This window comes from Ramularia collo-cygni (assembly GCF_900074925.1).
Source record: "Ramularia collo-cygni strain URUG2 genome assembly, contig: RCC_scaffold18, whole genome shotgun sequence".
NCBI lineage: Eukaryota > Fungi > Ascomycota > Dothideomycetes > Mycosphaerellales > Mycosphaerellaceae > Ramularia > Ramularia collo-cygni.
Genome location: NW_019716272.1, coordinates 304,660 through 325,874, shown reverse-complemented (window position 1 = coordinate 325,874; position 21,215 = coordinate 304,660). Strand labels below are relative to the sequence as shown.

General features: G+C 49.6%; 7 protein-coding genes; 5 read left to right on the top strand and 2 right to left on the bottom strand.

The window, feature by feature from the left end:
• Positions 1-2,847: 2,847 nt before the first annotated feature.
• RCC_09564 (uncharacterized protein) lies at positions 2,848-3,913 on the top strand (the record flags this gene model as incomplete). XM_023774805.1 has 2 exons in its annotated part: positions 2,848-3,290; positions 3,364-3,913. The coding sequence occupies 2 exons, from the start codon at positions 2,848-2,850 to the stop codon at positions 3,911-3,913; spliced, it is 993 nt and encodes a 330-aa protein (XP_023630573.1).
• A 701-nt stretch (positions 3,914-4,614) lies between these two features.
• Positions 4,615-5,979, top strand: RCC_09563 (related to 4-aminobutyrate aminotransferase; the record flags this gene model as incomplete). Its single annotated transcript, XM_023774804.1, has 1 exon — positions 4,615-5,979. The coding sequence occupies one exon, from the start codon at positions 4,615-4,617 to the stop codon at positions 5,977-5,979; it is 1,365 nt and encodes a 454-aa protein (XP_023630572.1).
• Positions 5,980-7,305: 1,326 nt separating this feature from the next.
• Positions 7,306-9,294, bottom strand: RCC_09562 (related to monooxigenase; the record flags this gene model as incomplete). XM_023774803.1 has 5 exons in its annotated part: positions 7,306-8,318; positions 8,369-8,550; positions 8,606-8,767; positions 8,821-8,995; positions 9,051-9,294. 5 exons carry the CDS (start codon positions 9,292-9,294, stop codon positions 7,306-7,308), a joined length of 1,776 nt encoding a protein of 591 aa, XP_023630571.1.
• Positions 9,295-9,940: 646 nt separating this feature from the next.
• On the top strand, positions 9,941-12,066 carry RCC_09560 (uncharacterized protein; the record flags this gene model as incomplete). XM_023774802.1 has 3 exons in its annotated part: positions 9,941-9,969; positions 10,068-10,216; positions 10,271-12,066. The coding sequence occupies 3 exons, from the start codon at positions 9,941-9,943 to the stop codon at positions 12,064-12,066; spliced, it is 1,974 nt and encodes a 657-aa protein (XP_023630570.1).
• Positions 12,067-14,098: 2,032 nt separating this feature from the next.
• On the top strand, positions 14,099-15,888 carry RCC_09559 (uncharacterized protein; the record flags this gene model as incomplete). XM_023774801.1 has 2 exons in its annotated part: positions 14,099-14,529; positions 14,598-15,888. 2 exons carry the CDS (start codon positions 14,099-14,101, stop codon positions 15,886-15,888), a joined length of 1,722 nt encoding a protein of 573 aa, XP_023630569.1.
• Positions 15,889-16,708: 820 nt separating this feature from the next.
• On the top strand, positions 16,709-17,503 carry RCC_09558 (uncharacterized protein; the record flags this gene model as incomplete). XM_023774800.1 has 3 exons in its annotated part: positions 16,709-16,849; positions 16,910-16,976; positions 17,031-17,503. 3 exons carry the CDS (start codon positions 16,709-16,711, stop codon positions 17,501-17,503), a joined length of 681 nt encoding a protein of 226 aa, XP_023630568.1.
• Positions 17,504-18,115: 612 nt separating this feature from the next.
• RCC_09557 (related to glucose-6-phosphate/phosphate and phosphoenolpyruvate/phosphate antiporter) lies at positions 18,116-19,846 on the bottom strand (the record flags this gene model as incomplete). Its single annotated transcript, XM_023774799.1, has 1 exon — positions 18,116-19,846. One exon carries the CDS (start codon positions 19,844-19,846, stop codon positions 18,116-18,118), a length of 1,731 nt encoding a protein of 576 aa, XP_023630567.1.
• Positions 19,847-21,215: the final 1,369 nt, after the last annotated feature.

Sequence of the window (21,215 nt, the reverse complement as noted above, 5' to 3'; positions counted from 1 at the left end):
CATCTTCAAACGAGAGATACACAAACGGCTGCGACAACCGCTACCAGCCATGCAACAACACGGTTTCTCTCAGCAATGCTCTCAAAGTTCAACTGATCCGGCATCTCTCCTCCATCTGCCGCAAAAGTCCGCATACAAGCAAATTGAACATCCGGACTCTGATCACCGTCATACAACACCGTTATCACAGGCGTGATACCCGATCGAGCAGCACCCACCCGAGGTAGCTGATCGTCACTCTCATCTCCAGGCTTCAGAAGCTCTTCATCACCTGCGTAAAGAAGTTGAGTCATCTCAGTGACTTTGTAGAGACTCCGCTGCTCCGGAACGACTGGCTGACATCCTTCCTCCTGCAATTGAGTAGCCTCAGAAGCTGCCCCGGGTCCAAAAATTGTACCTCCGGTGATATTGGTGAAGCCGGCCAGCCACGAGCCGCAGAACATGAGCTCCTGACGAATCTGTGCGGAGACAAATTGTGTCAGAGCTTCGCATCGATCGCTTTGTGTGGTATCATTTCCGAGGAACTCAAAGTCTTGAATCATATCCGCTAGATTTCTGCGACAGAAATCCGGAATGATGTTTCCGCACTCTGTTGTGTTCGAAGTGCTGCCGTCATCCGGGAAAGTGGAGCCTTGGTATTGCGCCATGAGCGCGCATCCTGTGGGCTGATCCTGATTATCGAGGGTTTGTGGAATGCCTGCGTACACTGGATCCGGCGATTAAATGTTAGCTGAGTTCGTACGGAGCACTGGGATGCAACAGAAGGCTAGCATGACAGGGTATTCGACCTCTCGCGCTTCATCCACCATCACCTCTTCTTCCATTCGCAAAACTTACGGATTTGTGTCGAAAATTGGTAACCCCGTGAACCAGCAATCACGCCGCCAGAATCACCATCATCTACCAAAGTCAAGGAGAGACTTGTATTTGCCGTACTGATGACCTCGCCAGCGATGCCAACCCCAGTCGCACGAATTCCGCCAGCTTGGCAGACCCCATTGCTGTTGTCGATGCAAGAAAGGGCATTGCAGGATTGTATCTCCACGCTAGGATTGTCGTCATCTCTGTTATTGCCTTGAGCGCCAGCGACCGAGAAAGCGACACACAGAGGCAGAGTTYGTAACTTCATGACGTCGAGACTGGTCCTTCGTGCAGATATGCAAGTAAAACGTAGAGTGTTGAGGACTAGAAGGGGCCTGCAAGAATGTTCGACTATTTTGCCAACAGCGGCTTCTTATGAGGCGGCCATCCTTCCTTCGTCCTTTTCWTGGATTGTGTCATGTTTCGCTATGTTCCTGTTCGGCGCGGCGGCACGCTGCCCCACAATGCCCAGGCAGAGAATCGGGGCGGAATATGTGGGGAATCGGGCGCAACTCCCTATCATATGCCCTGCCAAGCGCCGCGTCGGACTTGTCCGGGGGTGGTGGGGCGGTGGATATCTTGTGGAGCACTTTGATCAGACATCAGCATTGACAACACCGGGCGATATTGACCTTGTCTGCCATTTCAAGTGCGCTTACTCATTGTCAGTGTCGTGGAGGCAATGGTCACGTCCGGCCGGAACGAACAAGGAGATTCAAATCTTATCCCACCGCCATGCTCTATCGCTATCTCGAATTGTTACATCGGGCTTGAGTTCTATGATGTAGAACCACTTGGCCTACTCAATGCTTGGCATTTGCACAACGTCATCAGCTGTGCCTCAACAGGAAGGCCTTTCGTCCAATAGGGAACCTTGCATTCCGGGGAATAATATGTTGCTGCAGCCCTGGGACTAAGGGTTTCAGCTAATCAAGGCGTGCACTAGTGGAGCAACAACAATGGGGAAGCGGATGTACCGGAGCCCTATTCAATGTATGCTCTTCCGAGTCTTGCTCCGCTTCCACTCAAAGAACACTTCAGCCATGAAGTCTATTTCTTCTCCTCTGTAGATCCAAGCTTCAAGACTCATCTTTGCTCCCTTCGATGCAGCGTTGCGATTTTCCGATAATTGCCAACGCTACGGCACGAAAGGTGGACTTGGCGGAGGCATTGCCCATTGGAAGCTTCCCAAGACGGCTGTCAGGCAATCCGCCACCTTGGCGAAAGTTATGTGGTCCCCCGATCCGTTACGGCATGCATCCTCTTTGATCCTTCAGCAATAGATTCCGATGTGTTGGATAATTCACGATGGTTCGGAGAATCCTAGAGTATGTAGGGGTCAAGTTGAGGAGTGGCTCAGCCATCGGTAGGACGTGGGAACTCGGGAGACCACGCGAGACAGGGAATTGCATTATCGAACGGTGCCGCATCTATCCTACCGAGTTGTAGAGCTGAAGATGAGGCTCCATCCAGGTGTTGGAAACGATCGCTAGAACCTAGCCCGCTCTCAGAATAGCGTGGCTTAGGGCAGCCTCGCAGGACGTGCGAACTCAGGGCACCACGCGAGACAGGGAAATCCATCATCGAACTGTGCCGCATCGATCCTAACGAGTTGCAGAGCTGAAGACGAGGCCCCGTCAGGTATCGAGAACGATGTGGCACCGAGCCCGCTCTTAGAATAGCGTGGCTTAGGGCAGCCTCGCAGGACTTGGGAATCCAGGAGACCACGCGAGACAGGGAGTTGTAGAGCTGAAGATGAGGCCCCATCAGGTGTAATCGTGAACACCGAACCCACTCTCAGGATAGCGTGGCTTAGGGCAGTCTCGTAGGATGTTGAATCGGGCGATGAAGGTTGTGAAGGATCTTGACTCCAGATACAAAACAGCGAGCCTTCTTCGGAAACGCAGGCTGTATTCTTGCAATCTCATCCCTCGTGATCTTTTCTGCACTTCTCGCCATCCTCATCACTTACGATACCAAGCCCAAATGGCTTCTGCTATAGGAGTCATCTCCGGGCTCATCACCATCTTCCTGTTTGCTCGCGACGAACTTGGTCAGGATGATCCACCCAATGCTGTTCTGAACTTCAAGGTTGGATTAGACGGCACCAACCCGCCCGCTGGTATCGATGGAGGCCCGCTTACCGATGCGGGTGGTAACATCCCAGATGTTCGTCTTTGGAATGAAAATGGCGGATTCATTGGTATCACCACCAATGATAACAACAACTGCGGTTCAGGCGCCGATGTCTGCGAAACCAAAGTCAGCGATGTAGAGCAGCAGCCTACGTATACCCTACTCACGGGGAACAACGACGCCATCTGTCTCTCCTGGGCCGCGATTACATTCCCAGGAGGCCAGCAGTACGGCTGTCCGCTCGGGAACTGGGCACAAGAGTGCGCAAATAATCACGGTGGTGAAGCGACTTGGTAAGTTCGAAACGCCCTATCGATCCACTCTGTGGAAACCATCAGACTCCTTTCACTGACAATCAACTCACAGGTACTGGAGCAACATCTTTCTTGAGCTCGAAGAAGGTGGCGAGGCACCTGTCCCATGTGCTTGGGTCGATGCCGACGGCGATATGCCAACGACGGGAATCCAGATCCACTGGCCAGACTTCTCTCCAGGAACTGCAGGAGATGTGGGAACATCATTCTACTGCGCCAACAACTTCGCCCTGAGATTCAGATTTGATGAGGACCCTAGCACAGTCATCCGCCCAGCTCGCCGGAGCCTGGAACCCTATGAAAATAAGCAATATACCCGACTCAGGAAACGCTTCGAGAAGGATTCCCGCCTCGTCAAAAGTAGTGTTGCACAACACTCGGCTTCGGAATTGTGTAATGCTCCGACGTCTGTGGGTCCGAGTTTTGTCTCGTACGCCGAGAGAGCTTTCTGCTATATGCCAACCAAGACGGTCTACCCATTCTGCGAGGAAGACAGTGCCGGTGCGTGCTGGTCCGACGACGATGATCTTGTGGTGGTGAAAGGTGATGCTCGCATTGAGAATGTTCCGGCTATGACATTCAACCAGACGCTGAGTTGGTGAGGCGGGTAGTCTTGTGTTACAGCTGGAGGACGCCAGAAGATATGCTTAGCTTTTCGTCTCATCGTTTCGCGGATGGCCGCGAGAGAAGCCATCGCTCAACCGGTGTAGATAGCAATAATTAGATTCGGTAAAACAGGATGTGTAAGCTTCCAAGTGTATAGAGCCAATTGGCTTGTTGCGTATTATACGTTCTGTATATCCCAGAGCCGTCGTGTTGAGGAAAATGTTGCAACGACAGTTTGGGCTTTCACGTGGCACTTTTTGTATCGGTGGCAAAAGTGACTCCGAGTGCTCGTCCCGGTAGCAATCCAGTCCTCAGTCCATCTGGGATGATACGTAGGTAGTTGGCGATAGTGGTGCGGTGGTAAAGACTTAGGAGGAAGGTAATACCGGCGGCACTACCCCAACCTCAACCCTAACCCTGTTCCGACTATGCTCTAGACTAGAGTAGCCTACTAATCCAAATGCCTCTGAGAAGCCTATAACAGTGCCTATAGAAGTCAATAATTACATCTTATATCTTACTAATATACAGCGAATGAGAAACGACCGCTATCACATTACCTAAGCTGTGTGTGCGCAAACGACCCAGAGTGGTATAGTGGAGCTTGGCAGTCTGTGCACCGGAGACGACTATACTCCGTAATCGTACTGACTTCTTCGCTTTCATCCCGAGAAGATACTCCACCGCATCATCAAACATGGCATCAGCGGCTGMTGCAAAACTCTCGAAATTTGGTGTCCGCCATGTCGCCAAGGGAATTGGAAGGCTTTCAACTGAAGTCATCGAATCGGGCTCGGGTTCTCATGTCACCATGATGGGCGGCAAACGATACCTCGACTTCACCGTCGGCATTGGCGTTGCAAACCTGGGCCATTGCCACCCGGCTGTGACAAAAGCCATTCAAGCTCAAGTCGGCACCCTCGTCCATGGACAGGTGAACATTGCTTTCCAAAAGCCATATCTGGAGCTCATCGAGCATTTACTGCCCAGTATGCCTCATCCGAGTCTTGACACCTTCTTCTTCTGGAACTCTGGCAGCGAAGCTGTCGAGGCCGCTGTGAAGCTCGCGCGCCACGCCACCAAGAAGCAGAACATCATCGTCATGCAGGGCTCATACCACGGAAGGACCTTTGGGACCATGTCAATGACACGTTCCAAGACAGTCTACAGTCAAGGTTTCAATCCCCTCCTCCCAGGAATTTTCTCCGTGCCATTCCCATACTGCGCTCAGTGCTCAATCGCACAGCATAGCAGCCAAGACTACAGTCCTTCGAAGTGCTGTATGGATCCTATCACACAGCTCGAGCTCCTCCTCAAGCGAGAATCGGCTCCTTCGGATACTGCGGCAATCTTCATCGAGCCAGTGCTGGGAGAAGGTGGGTATGTACCGGCCGCTGATGGCTACCTTCAACGCGTCCGTGAGATCTGTGACAAGCACAACATTCTGTTGGTCGCAGATGAGGTCCAATCCGGTTTTGGTAGAACCGGCAAGATGTTCGCCATGGAACACTGGAATGTCCGTCCCGACATTCTTATCATGGCCAAGGGTATCGCAAATGGGATGCCGCTTTCTGGCATCGTCTCCCGGAAAGAACTCATGGACAGTCAACCGGTGGGTACTATGGGTGGTACCTATGCTGGAAACGCCGTGTCATGTGCAGCTGGTGTCGCTGTTGCAAAGGCCTTCAAGGAGGAGAAGATCCTCGAGAATGTGGCCATCAGAAGTAAGCAGCTGCGCGGTATGCTTGACAAGTTGTGGGCGGACCCAGATGTTGGAAGCCACATACATGACGTTCGTGGACTGGGCCTGATGCTGGCTGTCGAGTTCAAGCCCGGATCTCAMGGAAGCATTGGAAGTAAAGTACAAGCGAGATGTAAGGAAAAGGGCATGTTGATCCTCACGACTTCGATTTWCGACACGCTGCGCTTCATCCCCGCTCTCAACATTACTGAGACGGACATGAGCGAGGGATGTCGTATACTTGAGGAGTCTATCCGAGAGGTGATTGCGAAAGGGCAAACGCCCGAGGAGACGGCCACCAAAGGCCAAGCTTTGGTGTAGTCGCTGAGGGTCATTCTCCATGAACCTTCGCCTATTGTATTGATGATTTGATTGTGGTGGATGAGTGTAAAKAAGAACTTTCTGCAAAGAGATATGGACTGAGGAACACATGACTGCTAATGGCTGCCTGCAGTTTGCAATGTTCCGAGACAACGAGGATTATACTGTTTCACGATTGCTGAAGTTCTCACATGGCCAGCAAACCCCTCACTTCGTTGGGATCCACACCTGTCAGTGACTTTGTACCTAGCCTCGTTAGATCGCCTAGTGGCAGCCAGTAGGATGACAGGCTGCCGATGGAGCATGTAGAAAGATGGGCCAAATGCCAATCTGTACAGTATGGACTATAAATGCACAACGTACGGCGACGCTTTTGAGGTGGCCCGTTAGGTATTCATTGGGTGCCTGTATATCGATTCTCTCTGCATTATACAAGTACCGGATGAATCGGATGAAACCATCCTAGACTGGCATCGCGAAGTCCCGTTGATGAACAAGATCTATGGTGATTCTCACTGCAACATCGCCGCTTCTAGGAGCGGAGCGGAACGCTCATTAAAGGCCTTTTCGGGAACTCACTCCCAGAATGCCCACCTATTGAATCTATGACTTGTAAGTAGGATCTCAGACCGAAAAAGTATCAAATTATACAAGGAATCATTCATCAAGCCAATTTAAGCTTTCCGAGACCCACGGTTCGGTAGATAAGACTAGGTTTCACCGGGAGAGGTACTACTAGTACTTGTAATATGATCGATCCTTCTTCCGTGCAGTACCCGCCCCTCCTCCAAACTCTCCGGATACCGTTCTTCAAGGGTCAATAAAGGTTCTGGACCTTTACGCTGTGTTTCCGCAAAAGAGGGGAAGTGAATGATCTGCACATCTGGCGCAATATGTTTGGAATCGTATAATCAGACGATGTAGACTAAGATAGGGTTGTCAAAGATCTCGATCTCGGGAGTTGGAAATTTTTATGGAGCGCTTGATGTGAGTGCAGCTCCCGTTTTCTTCTCAAGGTTGCACTCAGATCGAACGGACTGAGGACAGCGCAAGATAACGTAGCCATATGGCTGGAATTTTGAGTCCGATGAATCCGGTGGATCTGATTGCTGCTTGGGCTTGGAATTTTTAATGAGATTTTCGTATTATGTGGCACTCAACGCGGGTGAGGCGAACGTTCTATGTGGTTGGTGAAATATTTTCCATTATCGACCGTCGTTCGTACTCTTGAACAACCTGGCTCTGTTGAGGATTCCAGTAGTTGCCTCATTCTTCGAGCCCTGCAGACAAAGTAAGAAGCGTGTGTTACTCAACTCTGTACCGGCCTCAATATGAAAACGGCCGTTGTCTATAGCATTGCGTTTCCTCAGGAAACGGCTTGGCCGGAATGTCAATAATACCTGGTTGCAGGAAATGGCTCAACTCGCCCTCGTCGGGATCGACCTGGATGATGGACCAACCATTCCCAAGCCATCCTAACCTATTACACTCTCCTCCATCATCCTCCTCTCCATGATACACATAACTGAAGTCTTCCCACCGCGGCGATCGAAGGCACTCCATAGCGTGTAGAGCACTTCCAGGCCAGAGACCAGATATGCGATCGCCTTTGCCTCCATTACTTTTATACCAGCTACTGCAATTGTCAAGGTATACAGTATTCTTGAAGTAATGGTCGATGATCTTTGAAAAGTCCTTTACTCTTCGCTCTTGCACTTCCATTTGCGCAATGTTTTCTTTTTGTAGCTTGCGAATGCATTTGATGATGTAGTCGCCAGTCATTTCCATCATGGTTGTCAAGGTACCGGTCCCGATTGCGGCATTTGGGCCCAGCATCATAAAGTAGTTAGGAAAACCGTCCGTGGCCAACGACATGTAAGTCTCGGCATATGGTTCGAATTTGCGTTTCATTGTGAGGCCGTCTTTTCCGGTCACTGGGAACGGCGGGGGAGCTGAAGCCTGGAAGCCAGTCGCACAGACGAGCACATCCAGATTTTTGACGTCGCCGTTCTCAAGCACAAGACCGGTTTCGGTTGCTTTTGAGATGGGTGTATTGATGAAATCTACGTTGTCTTCCACGAGTGCTTCAAGATATCCAGGTCCTGGAGTGAGCCTTCGGCAGCCCACACTAAAAGATGGCAGAATTGCTTCGAGGATATGAGGTTTCTTAGAAAGCCTTTCTTGCATCAAAGACGTAAAGTGCTGTCGTGCACCGCGCTGGGTTGGCGAATCTTTGAGAGTTAGGTCGTGTACAGAGTTGGCGTCCCTCTCAATGATGGTTCGAAACTTCAGATAGTAGTCTGGGTCGTTTGCGAAACGTGCCTTTTGCTCAGGGGTGACTAAACCATTAGTCGTGGTGTTGGCCACAAAGTGATTAGGCGTGGCTTACACTTGCTGTCTTTCATTCCAAGATTCTGCATGGACACATCCCCAAACTGGGGYGAAATCCAAGTTTTGCTTCTAACGAAGCAACTTAGATGTGTCCCAGGTAGCTTTTGCAACTGAGGAATGATTTGAATTGCGCTACTGCCACCGCCAATCACGCCGATACGCTTGTTCCGGAAGTCGTAGCTGGGCTTGTGTTAGATGAATCGGCTTGGATTACTTGCGACTCTGCAACGCTTACCCCTTGTCCCAAGCAGCGGAGTGCATCACAGGAATCTTCAAATCCGAAAAGCCTTGCACTTTTGGCCAGGAAATATCATTCAGAGTTCCTCGGGCACTGATTACAACGTCGGCCTCATCCACAAACGTTTCACCCGTCTCGACCTTTTCGATTGTGACTTGCCTGACAAAGCTGGTCAGTTAATGAACAGCCGTGGTCGCTTCTCAGTTCTTTACCATTTGGACTWGCTGTCATCCCACCGGGCGTCCACCACTTTGTGCAAGCATTTGATGAACCGGTCTACAGAGTACTCTCTGACCACACTCTCAAGGTATTCTCGAATCTCTTGCGCCGGGGCATAGAAGGAGCTCCAATTTGGGTTTGGTGAAAAGGTATATTGATATGAGTGCGCTTGGTCTTCCATCAGCCTCATGGCGATCGAATCCGTACGACAGATTCCGCTTACCTGGGATATCGCAAGCACAACCTGGGTATTCATTTTCGTACCACGTTCCGCCGACCCCGGCGTTCTTCTCATATATGGTTAATTTGACATTGCGTAATCGCTCCGGGATCCTGACGCCGCAGTAGATTCCAGAGAAACCAGCTCCAATGGCGATGACACTCATGGGCCGAAGATTCTCAGCGGGTGAGTCGTGAATGCTACCCGCGCTTTCATCATTGCTGTGAACCAAGTTGTTGGTGTCCATGTCCGCGGATACCAGTTTGATAAAGTCAACCAGAAGTGAGACCGGAGAACAAGCAAGTCGTTTTGGTCTTCAAGTATTAGATTCTTCAATGTCTAAATACCTGCCATCCGTTCCATGGATACGCCAGGCGATCTTTCGCCTCATTTTGCGGATAGTGCACCTACGGTACGGCTTGTGGACGCGATGTCCTTCAGTGTGAAGGCTTCACCTGAACGACATGGTTCCGGAGGTCCAATTGAGCTGTATGATGCTACTTTCCGGTTGTTGTGGGGTGGTGTGGGGTCGGGTGCGGTACCCGGTGTCCGGTGTCCGGGAGAAAGACCAGAAGGTTGGAGACGGAAGCTGGTGTGCGTCTATAATGGTAGTAGTAATGTCTCACGAATTATCCATCGAAACAAACCGTAATCTCCGTATCCGTTACGGGTTTTACTCCATGACCCTGGATCAGCATTGCCGTCCCGTCTCCATCCATGGATCTCCACGAGTTCTCCACTCGTCCTCGGTTCACACGGTTCACAACGTTGGACCTCCTCATGTATTCAACATCAAGTCTTGGAAGTGATGGCACGTAGAAAAGTCGATCCATCAAATCGTCGACGAGTCTTACAAGCTTGTGACAGCTGCAAGCGACGCAAAGAAAGATGCAATGGTTCCACACCCTGCGATCCGTGCAGGGTTCGTAATCGCCAGGACGGCTGCCGGTATTCCAAGACTCAGAGCCACAGCCTTGCAAGATCCCTGCTACGCGAGCGAGCCCCTGACGGACAATCTAGTAGTAGCACTCACACACACAACGTTCCCAGCCGTTCCCAAGACGATATACCCAGCGATGAAGCTCCGACGCAGGCGGATGATGATTTTGTGGCTTCGGCTCCGGTATCAGAGATCTCTAGCATGCTTCTGGACAGTAAAGGCAAATCTTGTAAGCTGCCAAAAGGGGTTTCCTGTGAGCTCGACTGACTGTATTTCAATTCAGCTTATATCGGCGAGTCCGCGTCCTTGTCATTTCTTCAGACCGTGAGGAAAGCCATGTCAGCGGCCGTTGGTCCGTGTGAGTTTAGCAAAGACACCCATAGTCAGCAAATGATCGAGACAACTCCGGCCATGGGCTTCGAGACTGTCCAAAAACCGTTGCTAGATCTCGACTCCGCTCTTCCACTAGCGAATCAATACACTCTCGTCGCCAGCGGTATCCTAGACCTCTTTGACGAGTCGTGGCWAGTTCAAGAGCTTTCGTCAATCGTACGAGGTCACTCAACAAGGGATTCAGCCACGCAAACCCTCGTATATCTGGCCTTGGCGATTGGAGCACAGGGACGAGCTCGAGGTCAGGACGACGAAGTCTTTGCAGAACAGTCCTTTGCTTATGGTCGCCATCTTGCAACTACTACTTTGATGGACAGCCCAAGCCTATTGACGGTACAAGCTTTCACCATGATCACTTACTACATGCTGGCCGCATGCCGACGTAATGGAGCCTTCACCAACTTAGGGGTAGCYGCTCGAGCTGCTTACGCTCTTGGCATTCATCGCCACGAAACAAATGTTGCCTTCATCCCTGAAGATGGACTGGCTCGAGCGCGAGCCTGGAAAACGCTGCGTGTATGTGATCTCTTCCTGAGCGCATCGATGGGAAGGCCGCCTGCCACCTCTGACGCTGAATGCAATATCGTATGGGACTCAGTCGACCAAGCCACTCACCGCGAAGGATCCAACGTATCAGCGCAAGCCTATTCGGCGATTTTCCGAATCTGCCATGTATTCGAAAGAGTCTTGGTCGAGGTCTACTCGAAACGTTCCGTCTCATTTGAGGTGGCCACAAGTATTTCGCGCGAGCATCGTAGATGGACRGAGGAGCTACCTCGAATGCTCAAGATCGATGGATTACAAGACGTGGAGACAGGGCAGCCCTCTCGACTCTCTCATCGTCTCGGCGTCGCAATCGTCACCATGGCCTATTACTACTCTATCATTCTCCTGGCGCGGCCATTCCTGACCTTCAAAGTCTGCCATTATCCAAAAATACCATCACATGGACAGCACATCTCCCCCTCAATGACAAGTCTCTTTACATATGCAGATGCATGTGTTGATGCGGCAATCAAGGGAATCAACGTGGCCTACGAGATCGTCTTAGAGGATGGAATGCCCCAACGCCAACCCTTGGTAATCAACAGTGTTTTCATCTCCATTCTTTGCCTTGGTCTCGCCAGTCTGGATAATTCTGATCGTCGAGGCTGGCCTTTAGATCAATCTATGAAGCGTGGAATCGCCATTCTGGTACATTTCGCAGACCTAAACCCCCAGTCTGCTCGATATGCCAAAATATGCCAGCTTCTCCGAGCTGCTGCGTTGAAGCATGCGGAACAGAGAGATTGTGCAATGATGCACACTAGCAGCCAGCGGTTTTGTGCCATTTTTGGCGATGTTCAAGGCTCGACGGATCCGCAGGTGCGATTTGCGGACGTGAATCAGAATACGCGCGTGATGCAACGCCAGCAGCCTCCAGGTGCATCAAATCGTACTCCAGCGGCACMCATTTCTCCCCTCTCCTTGGACGGCTGCTTTATCCAGCACGACTCGATGATCTCTACAAGCGGTCTTCTGGACGGACAGTCGCCCAACAGCCGTGCACCTCATCTCGACGACACAAACTCCTATGCTTCGCAGTACGACTTTTCCGCACAGGATCTTGATTCTTCACCTTCTTCTGGATGGGGAAGTTTAGAGACGCCCCTGTTTTCACTCATTAATGACTTTACGCCGACATAGTAGGATTAGTGTGAGACGTGACGGATCGATGTAGAAGGTCCTCCTCGCATAGTTTGTTACTTCGGGACCATACAGATGTCAGATGAGCATGTGACTTCGTAGGTAGAGCTTAATTGCCAAGAGTTATCGAAAGCATTATTCCACTTAAACGGAATCAGAGGGCCGTGGGATTGAAGGTTACCGCACTAATTGCTGTAAACAAAGACATTGTTCTTCCTACTAAAAATAAAAGTTGAGCAGAGGGAATCAATTGAAAGAAAGAATTGGCTCTTCGCAACTCTGCTTGTCTTTGTGCTTATATTCACCTGTTCACGAGCGTGTAATAGCTTCACACATGTACTAACGAGAGATCCAAGGGCTGAGTGTATTAATATGTGGTTTCTGACTGCGATGTCTGTTTGTCCAAACGGAAAGCCAAAACCAACCCGCAAATTTCCATTCACCGACCTCCTTTTCGATTACCACAGTTCAACAAAACGGGAAAGAAAAAAGGTACAGTCAGCGTTTGAGCAATCTCTAGCGCTTGCCCACCTAAGTGCTGATTTAAAGATCACATAGTTCAATGGGCTAGAGCGGGCAGGATGATTTACGTTTACAGATCTATATAGCCGAGTATAAAGGCAATTTGCTTGCTAACGTGCAACTTGCGTAGGCGTCTAGACGCTGTGTCAATCGCACATACAGATGGCGATATAAGCGACGAACTTGGGCGGCATTAATTGTGATCATACCGATCTACCTATGCGGCATGTATGCCTTGGTTTCTCTTTCCTCAAACTTGGACATTTGCCAATAGCTCCCCAACTTTATCATCTCTCGGAATCATGTTGATCTTAAAGGGTACGGGCGAACGACCAGACATACCGTCATACTCTTTAAGATCAATAGGTTGATCCAGGGCCTCGATCATATCGAAAGCCCAGATCAAACGAGAAACAGCAAGCCAGATCTCGCGTTCTGTAACAAGCATACCCGGACGGATTCTGCGACTGATTTCGAATGTCAGCATTCGTTGCAAATAGAGTTTGCAAGAAACGAGTATTACCCTGCTCCGAACATCCAATGGTCGCGCTCGTAGGGATCAGCTGCATGAGATTATGGAGATGGAGATGAGGCTCGGATGAGGGATTGCTCTATGGCGTTCAGACGAGGTATCAGGCATTCAGGGGAAAAATTTGACCTGAGTATGCTTTCTGCTATGCGTATACCGTGCATGGAAGTTCACAGACATTCAAGCAATTCACACTCCGTTTTTCAACAGGGAGCAATCCACTTCTCGTACTGATCCTCTTCTCTGATATTGACCTTATGTAGGTACAATCATTGAATGGAAAGCTAAGCTCTGAGCCAAATCCTTCCTTTTCGTTTACTTTTCTTCGTTTTTTTCCGAATATGTCGCAGCCCTGATCAAAGAGGCACTACATGGCCTGCCGGCTATTCCTATGGGGTCTATCGCATTAGAGGCAGTCCACGAGGAGTGGGTCACCTAAGGTCGGGAAATTTCCACAAGGACTTTTAGAAAGCTGAATTAGGAACACATTCTAATTTAAATACTAGTATAGAGTATTTAGATCTAGATAGTATATAGGATATTCTCGCCACCAAGGAGGGATGTGCAAGACCGATTTGGCAAAGGGACACGTGTAGGGACTTCAAGGTTCCAGATCTAGATAATGTGGGATATTCGAAATCGCTACTAGGAAGGATTTAGGAATCCCAGTTAGGAAGAGATCACGTGTGAAATCGTTGCGATTCAGATCTAGCCGATGTGAGATATTCTCGTCGCCAAGGAAGAATTTGGAAAGCTGATCTGAGAAGAGGTCACGTGCGAGATTGCCGAAATTCGAGTGAATGGGTTGCTTAGTGGTTCCCGCTACCCGCCCGAAGCTTGATTACTCCAACACTCGACTTTGGAATTTTGGATCTACTACCACCTTTACTTCGACTCCACTACACACTCCTCGCTACCTTTCACATCCATTACTCTCTCTCTCTCACACACACACACACACACCCAAATTTTGGCACTGCAATGGCTGATCAACCGCCTCATGAATTGACCTCGAAGGCATGCATTTCTCAACCACCGACTCTGGAAATCTCAACTACACCAGCACCCAACCCTCCATCATGCAGCCGCCTCGAGCGACTTCCACCAGAACTTCTGCTGCTTACGGGAAAGTTCATCACCCGGCCGTCAGACCGCCTCGCGCTCTGCCTAACGAGCAAAGCTGTTCGCGCRTGGGCCATCACCCGACTCTACCACACTTTGTCCTTCAACAGCGACTTGCAACCCTGGCTTCCCCACGCCCAGAAGAGCCTACTCAAAATCGACAATCCCGGTCTGGTCCATGTCCGCCGGCTCGAAATTACCAGCACAAAGGGCGTGACGGATTGCGATGATGAGGCTCGGTTTCTGAGACTTTTTCTTGGAATTCTTCCCCGCAATTGCCTGAGGCATATGTAAGTCTTTCCCGCGCACAAAACGTCCAAAACTAGCTACCGACTGCTGACGATCAATCTTTTCGCAGTGAATGCTCTACCCTAATACTCGAAGAGAAATGCCTTCATCTCCTCCTTGTGCAACAACGCAAACTCGAGTCCATCGCCCTCGGACCATCCATGAGCAATTTCATCGAGCAACTCCACACTACAACGATGCCATGGATCGGCTTGACTAGCCTCCACATACCACAAGTCATCGGCAAGACCGACCTAAGTGCATATCAAGAAATCATCCAACAGGCACCCCATCTATCCGAGCTGAGCATCGGCTGCGCATCCTCCATCTCCATTTCCCACGCAGAGTCTGCACTCCGTCCTCCAACGACCGTCCTCTCTCCCATCGAAACCGGAACCGGCCTGTTCCGTAACAAAGACGGCACCTCCAAGTCCGACAAACCGATACGGTTGAACCTCACCAAACTCTCTTTTATGCACACGTGCGTGAATGTCTACCTTACCCGGCCGGATATATCCCGCCTCACCTCCCTTCGTCTATGGAAATGTCGAGGTTCGAGAGGCGCCCTTCGCGCCCTGATTAAAGCTGCCAAATACGGTAATTGCGCTTTGAAAGAATTCACCTACACGAACGGGGAGGATCGAGAATTCGAACGCCATTATGTGGAGAAATTCCTCAAATCATTCGACGGATTAAAAAAGCTACACCTAAGCCGCGATGCACTCGAGGAGGAGGAGGAAACGCCTTTGAATCTCAACTGTCTAAAATCCCACAGCTACACGCTCGAATCCCTCTTTCTCGAATGTAACCACGTTACCGTTACCGAAATGGGAATCAAAAGGGATTTCTCCCCTGAATTCTTGACTTTCTTGACCCCTAATTTACGGCATCTCGCCATTTCTATGCCTGATATTCTGATTGGACCCTACCGAGCCGAAAACTCATACCTCCATATCTTCAAATCTCTTATAGAAGACCTCCCTGACCTGAAAGTCCTTCGGATTCTGAATTTTCCTCGCTACAATGCAGTTCTTGTGCAAAACGATGACGATGACGAGGATATCAATACTGTGAATGTGAAGATTTTCAAAGAGGATCTCGATGAATTCGTGCAGGAGATTCTGGCTCCGCATCTTCGAGGGGGGATGGTGTTGTGTTTTGGTGGAGGGGATGAATTGGAGATTTCGGATGATGGGGAAGTGGAAGTTGCGCTTGAACCTGCGTATTATGTGGCGGAGGAGCGGGTGGATGGGTTTGGGAATTTGCGTGTTTTGGCTGGGAAGGTTTTGTTGAGGGAGGCGGTGTTTGTTGAGCCGGAAGTTGAGGTTGGGGATTTGGGGAGTTTGAGGTCGATGCTATGAGGGGGTGGAGATGGATGGGGTGGGGTGGAATGGTGGGATGAGAGTGGGGGAGTGATGGGTTGGTTGTAGATTTGCGCGGCTGAAACTCTAGGTGGGAAGGGCGAGATTGGGCAAGTGGCAGACTGGTATACGATGCGATCTCTGCGTTGTTGGGACTGATGCAGAGAGCGATAGGCGGCACGATTTCACGGACAGTAATGATAACGAGGAGTTTTTGATTCACAGGAAACCAAGGCATTTGATAATTGCAAAGGCTTTGTTAGAACAGAAGAGCAATCTCGTCTGTTTGTTCGAGATCATCTCGGACTAGCAGCATAGATGGGACAAAGTCTCAAGAAATGGTTTAATAACCAGGAATCAATGACCATGGTATCTATGCTGTTACAAGATTCTAGAGCAGTTGACATAAAAAGTCATCGCCATTCCGCAAAACCTCAGCCTGAATCCATCTCAAGTCAATGTTCCAGAATCTTCAACACTTGTCGTAGATAACGAGAGAGTTGTAGACAAATCTGATCAGAGGCGCTCCCACTAGTAATAGAACTGATTGAGACCAAAACTAAGACCATAGATAGCAGCTCAGAACCCAAACCTATTGCATTATCCTCATTAGGATCCCTAAAACCTACCTTAATCATATCTTTCCGGTTACTTCGATATAAAACTAGCGAATCACGATCGCGGATGCCTTATAGGAACATTAGGCACATGCTACAGACAGTTCCCGGCCCTAATTCGTAATCCGTGGATATGGGTATTCCGGACCGGTTTCCACCGTTGCTAGAAGAGGGAATTTATTGGTTCATCACCTCCCAATACCATGGATCGTACTCTCTCACGCTTTAACGGATTTTGCCTAATCTCGACGTTGCAAAATTTCCCCAAGGGTAAGATGATGATACCAGTAGCAGCTATTGAAAGTGAAATCACGACAACAAATCTAGAGATGGGCGTGTTGAGTGTATATATATAATCGACGCTGTCCTCTTCGATTTTGCGGTTCTCTATATCCTTTCTATAGACCAACAAGAACATCTACAGTCACTTCGAGGATCGAAAATCGAAAATCGAAAATATTCCTCACTTTCGTAAGTCAAAGCTGATATTCACAAATCAAACTGCATACTGACTCTCCACTTCAGATCACAATGCAAAATCCTCTACCTCATCGCCGCAATTTCCAACCTGCGCCTTCGCAGCCAAGTACGCCCCAGGACAAGCCTGCTACTCAAGCAAACAATGCAACGCCAACTGCCTTGATTCCGACTTCGTCGTCACCCACGAAGACGGCGACTCCTTCCTCGCCTGCAACGCAAAAGCCGCAAATCCCAAACAATTCTACCATGCCACGTGCCTAAAGTACGATCCTCAAGCAGTAGGAGCCAGTCCCATCGTCTTCAACAAAGCGGGCACAGCTGCAGCCTGTGGCAAAATTGCAGGAGGGGTGATGAGCTGTAAAGCGGGATGTCTCCTATCCGGCACGAGATCCACCGAGCAAGACCTACGGAGAAAGTGGCAGTTGACTTGCACGGGCGTGGAAAATGAGGTGTTTGGTGGGAAATTCGTGGCGTTCTCGGATGAGGCTGAGGCTAGGTATGAGGCGTATTGTGCCTAGATGATCTTTGACGGTGTGAATTACCACTTGGAGGAGGGGCGAAGTTGATTCAAGGTTGTTGTAGAACGCGGAATAAAGATCTGAAACTCGTATGGAAGAAGCCGTATCCAAGTACCTACCTAGGTAGTGCTTAATGTCTTGTCGTGTCGCATCGTGTTATGTTATCCCTCAACTCAACCCAATAAACGAAAGACAATATTTCCCCATTGTTGATCATTACTTTGAAATGAACCCCCGACGGAGTAATTTGCCCTCAGAGGAGCGAAGTTACGGTTATTGTAGAGCACAGAATGAAATCTGAAATTCGTATAGAAGAAGCCGTTGTCCGTCAAATTACATCAAGCGAAAGATGATACCTTACCTAGTTCCTTATTAAGGAAGAATCATTGCTTTTTCGAAAGGAATCCCCCGAGTCAAAGACCCGAATAGAAACCATCAAATCTACCTTACCTATTACGCCACCCGACTGATATGCCACCCGACTGATATGCAATACCATGCCATGCCATACCATGCCATAAAATCAAACAATTGAAAGAACGACACGATTAAGAATGAAGTCTTGAAATTTTCACATTCATTCCCTAGATTAGGTCAGGTTACATACATACCTCAACCCATCCCCCTACCCTGCTGCCTCCCAACAACATCCCCCAACGACCACGTAGCCTCAGCTTTAGTCCCCGGCGGCAAACTAATCGTCACATTCCCCCCATCCAACAATGGTGGTCTCCCCGGTCCACTCCCCATAGGATCCCCCAGGGCATACCCACTCCTTCCCATGAACCCTCCCTCACCAGATGATGATGATGATGATGGTGTAGATTGCGGGCCGTCACTCTTCTTATTCGTACCATCCGTAGAACTCATCGGCAACAACGGCCGGGCGCTCTCCCCTGTCCCCTGTTCCCGCGCCCGCTTATCCGCCTTCGCGGAATCACTGGTGCGGTCGTAGAGATATAATCCCGCAAACGTCAACAGGAAGCCCAAACCTTGAATGCGCGTCATGCTGGCTCCCCACCAGATTATGGCAAACATGATGACGACGACTCGTTTGATGAGACTCGCTACGGAGTAGGTGACGGGGGAGACCATTCCGAGGAGGACAAAGGCGACGAGGGATTGGGCGAAGTGAAAGGTGCCGTTGAAGATGAATTCGGCTGCCAAGCGACCATGATCGAAGGAGCCGGGTTTCTCTCGCAGGTCAATGGAGCCGTCGTGGAAGAAGTCGGCGAGGAGGGGAAAGCCTTCGGACCAGAGCCAGACGGGGCAGGTTAGAAGGAAGGCCATGATGGAGGAGTAGCAGAGGAGATTGAGTTTGTCGGGTTTCCTCCTGCCCATGGGGACGCCGTCGGCTTCGGCTTGGGAGGATTCGTTGAAGATGGTTTTGGAGACGATGTTTTGGGTGACGAACAAGATGGCGCTCCCCAAGGCGTAGATGAGACCGATGAAGTTGCCACGGAAGGATGTGGAGCAGGCCATGATGACTCCTAATGTTAGAGGAACGAGGGAGAGGTAGGTTGGGGTGGAGTATTTGATGTTGTAGAAGAGGCGATATGCCACGACGGTCATGAGTGGGGAGAGGCCTTTGATGGTGTGGACGAGGGAGACGGGGATGCGGGACATGGCATCGGAATTGAGGATATGTCCACCGATTTGGAAGGCGGTGAGGGGGAGGGTGGCCAGGATGATGTCTTTGCTGGGCCGTCGAATGCCATTCTTCAACACGGGCAGAGCATCCCGCACGCCCGCATGTCGCTTCGCCAGGTAGGAGAGGAAGACGCACCAAAAGGAGACGAGGAGGAATTGAATGACGGTCAGGGTGACGGGTTTGGGGAGGGCGGTCAATATAGCCTTGGAGGATGTGTTGGTCAGGATGGATGTCCCATACCAGAAGGCACACAGCAGCACCAATCGCATGGACACGGGAGCCTTTAAAGCTTGGGCGATTTCCTGCGCATTCTCCGACATGCTCGCCTTTCGTCTCCGCACCGTGCGAATGGCCTCGGACAGGCTCTTTTGTCTGCCGGGCCGAGTATCTCGCAATCGGCCATTGGAAGCCCAAGAAGCCCAACTTTTGGCGGTGGAATCCCTCCGCGTCGGCCAACGTTCACTCGAGTGCAGTCCAGGCGGGAGGCCATTGGGGAGGGGACGGGGACTCGGGCCGCGCGAAATATCCTCTCCTCCCGATTCGAATACATCCTCGCCGCCTTGTCCATGTCGTTGCTCTTGCTCACCATCGAAGGAGGAGGGAAAGGGATCGGTGAAGTCGGGGAATTTGGACGGTGGTTGTTGGGATGAGGAGCGCCGGCGCTCGACGTCGGAAGTGGCATGCGGTAGCATTGTCGGCATCAATTGGCCATATTGGTGGGTTGTTGTAAGTGTGTCCTGCACGACAATTCTCAATCAGATTCTGGTGGGGAGATGGTATCTATTCCATGAATTCCCGTAGTTACTGGACTTGGGGATAACTTAAAGTTAGGTGGACTTTCGTGGATGCGGCAGGCGACGTGAACGTGAACGTGAACGTGACGACGAGTCTCATACATAAAAGTCGTGGGACTGCTCATGCCACCGCAGCCTATATATACGTGACGTCGATCCTCGTCACAGAATCTCACGGGACGGAAGATGGAGAAGACAATCCGTCTAGTCGATAGATAAGTTGACGACATTTCCCGCCCTTCTACATATGTAGACTGCTTTGTTAATCAAGATACAAACCCATGTCATTTAACGCCGATGTGGATAGCATGATTGAGTAATTCTTCGGCGCTATTCCCGGGAGAGCTGGAATAAAAATAAATATATATATAAAAAAGAATGCTCTGGTCTTCTATCTAGAAGCATAGAGTTTGACTTTTAACTTCAAATCAGTTAAAATCAGTTAATTATTAACTGATTTGACTTAAATTAATAATGTTTAAATAGCCGGTAGTTAGTTAAATTAAGGTAGCTCTTCGGTACGTAGATAAGGCGTAGTTAAGCCGGATTCGGACTATATAGTTGTTCGGTGTTCGTTTGGTTTAGTATAAGAAGCATTAATAACTATAGTAACTACTCGTAAGGTTAGTAAAGCGTTAGTTATGTATAGCATTAAACTAAGGAGTAATTAGATAAAAGAAGAGCCCTTGCTAATACTACTACTATCCTCTTAGGCTCTAATATCCTTACCTCCGGAATAGCGTATAAAGAAAGAGGATATTTAGAAAGAGCGTATTACAAAAGAGCGTGTTACGCATACTATTAACTTAGGCTATATCGCTAACCTCCTCTTACCCTTTACTAGTATAGTAATTATAGAGGATCCTATAAAAGCTTATATTACTAACCTACTCTTACGTAACATTATCGATAATGCTATAGTGTCCGGAGAGGAGTAGATTATAATGTAAGGTAACTAATTAATATTAAAGAGCGAGAAGGAGTTTATTAAGCGATTCGATAACGACGTACTAGATGCTCGGATTACGAATATAGAGGCAAAAGCTAGTTAAATCCACCCTAAATATTCGAAGGATATGCGCGATAGAGTAGCTCTAGAGGTGTAGTATACGGAGGATACGGAAGGGCGTATATAGCTATTATAAGTAACTTAGTCGTAGGACGACGATTTACGGATGATTTTCGAGCGGTAGAGGGAGGTCTATATAGAAAGGTAGTTAGCGTATAGATAAGAAGGTAGTAGTTATTATAGATAAGAAGGTAGTAG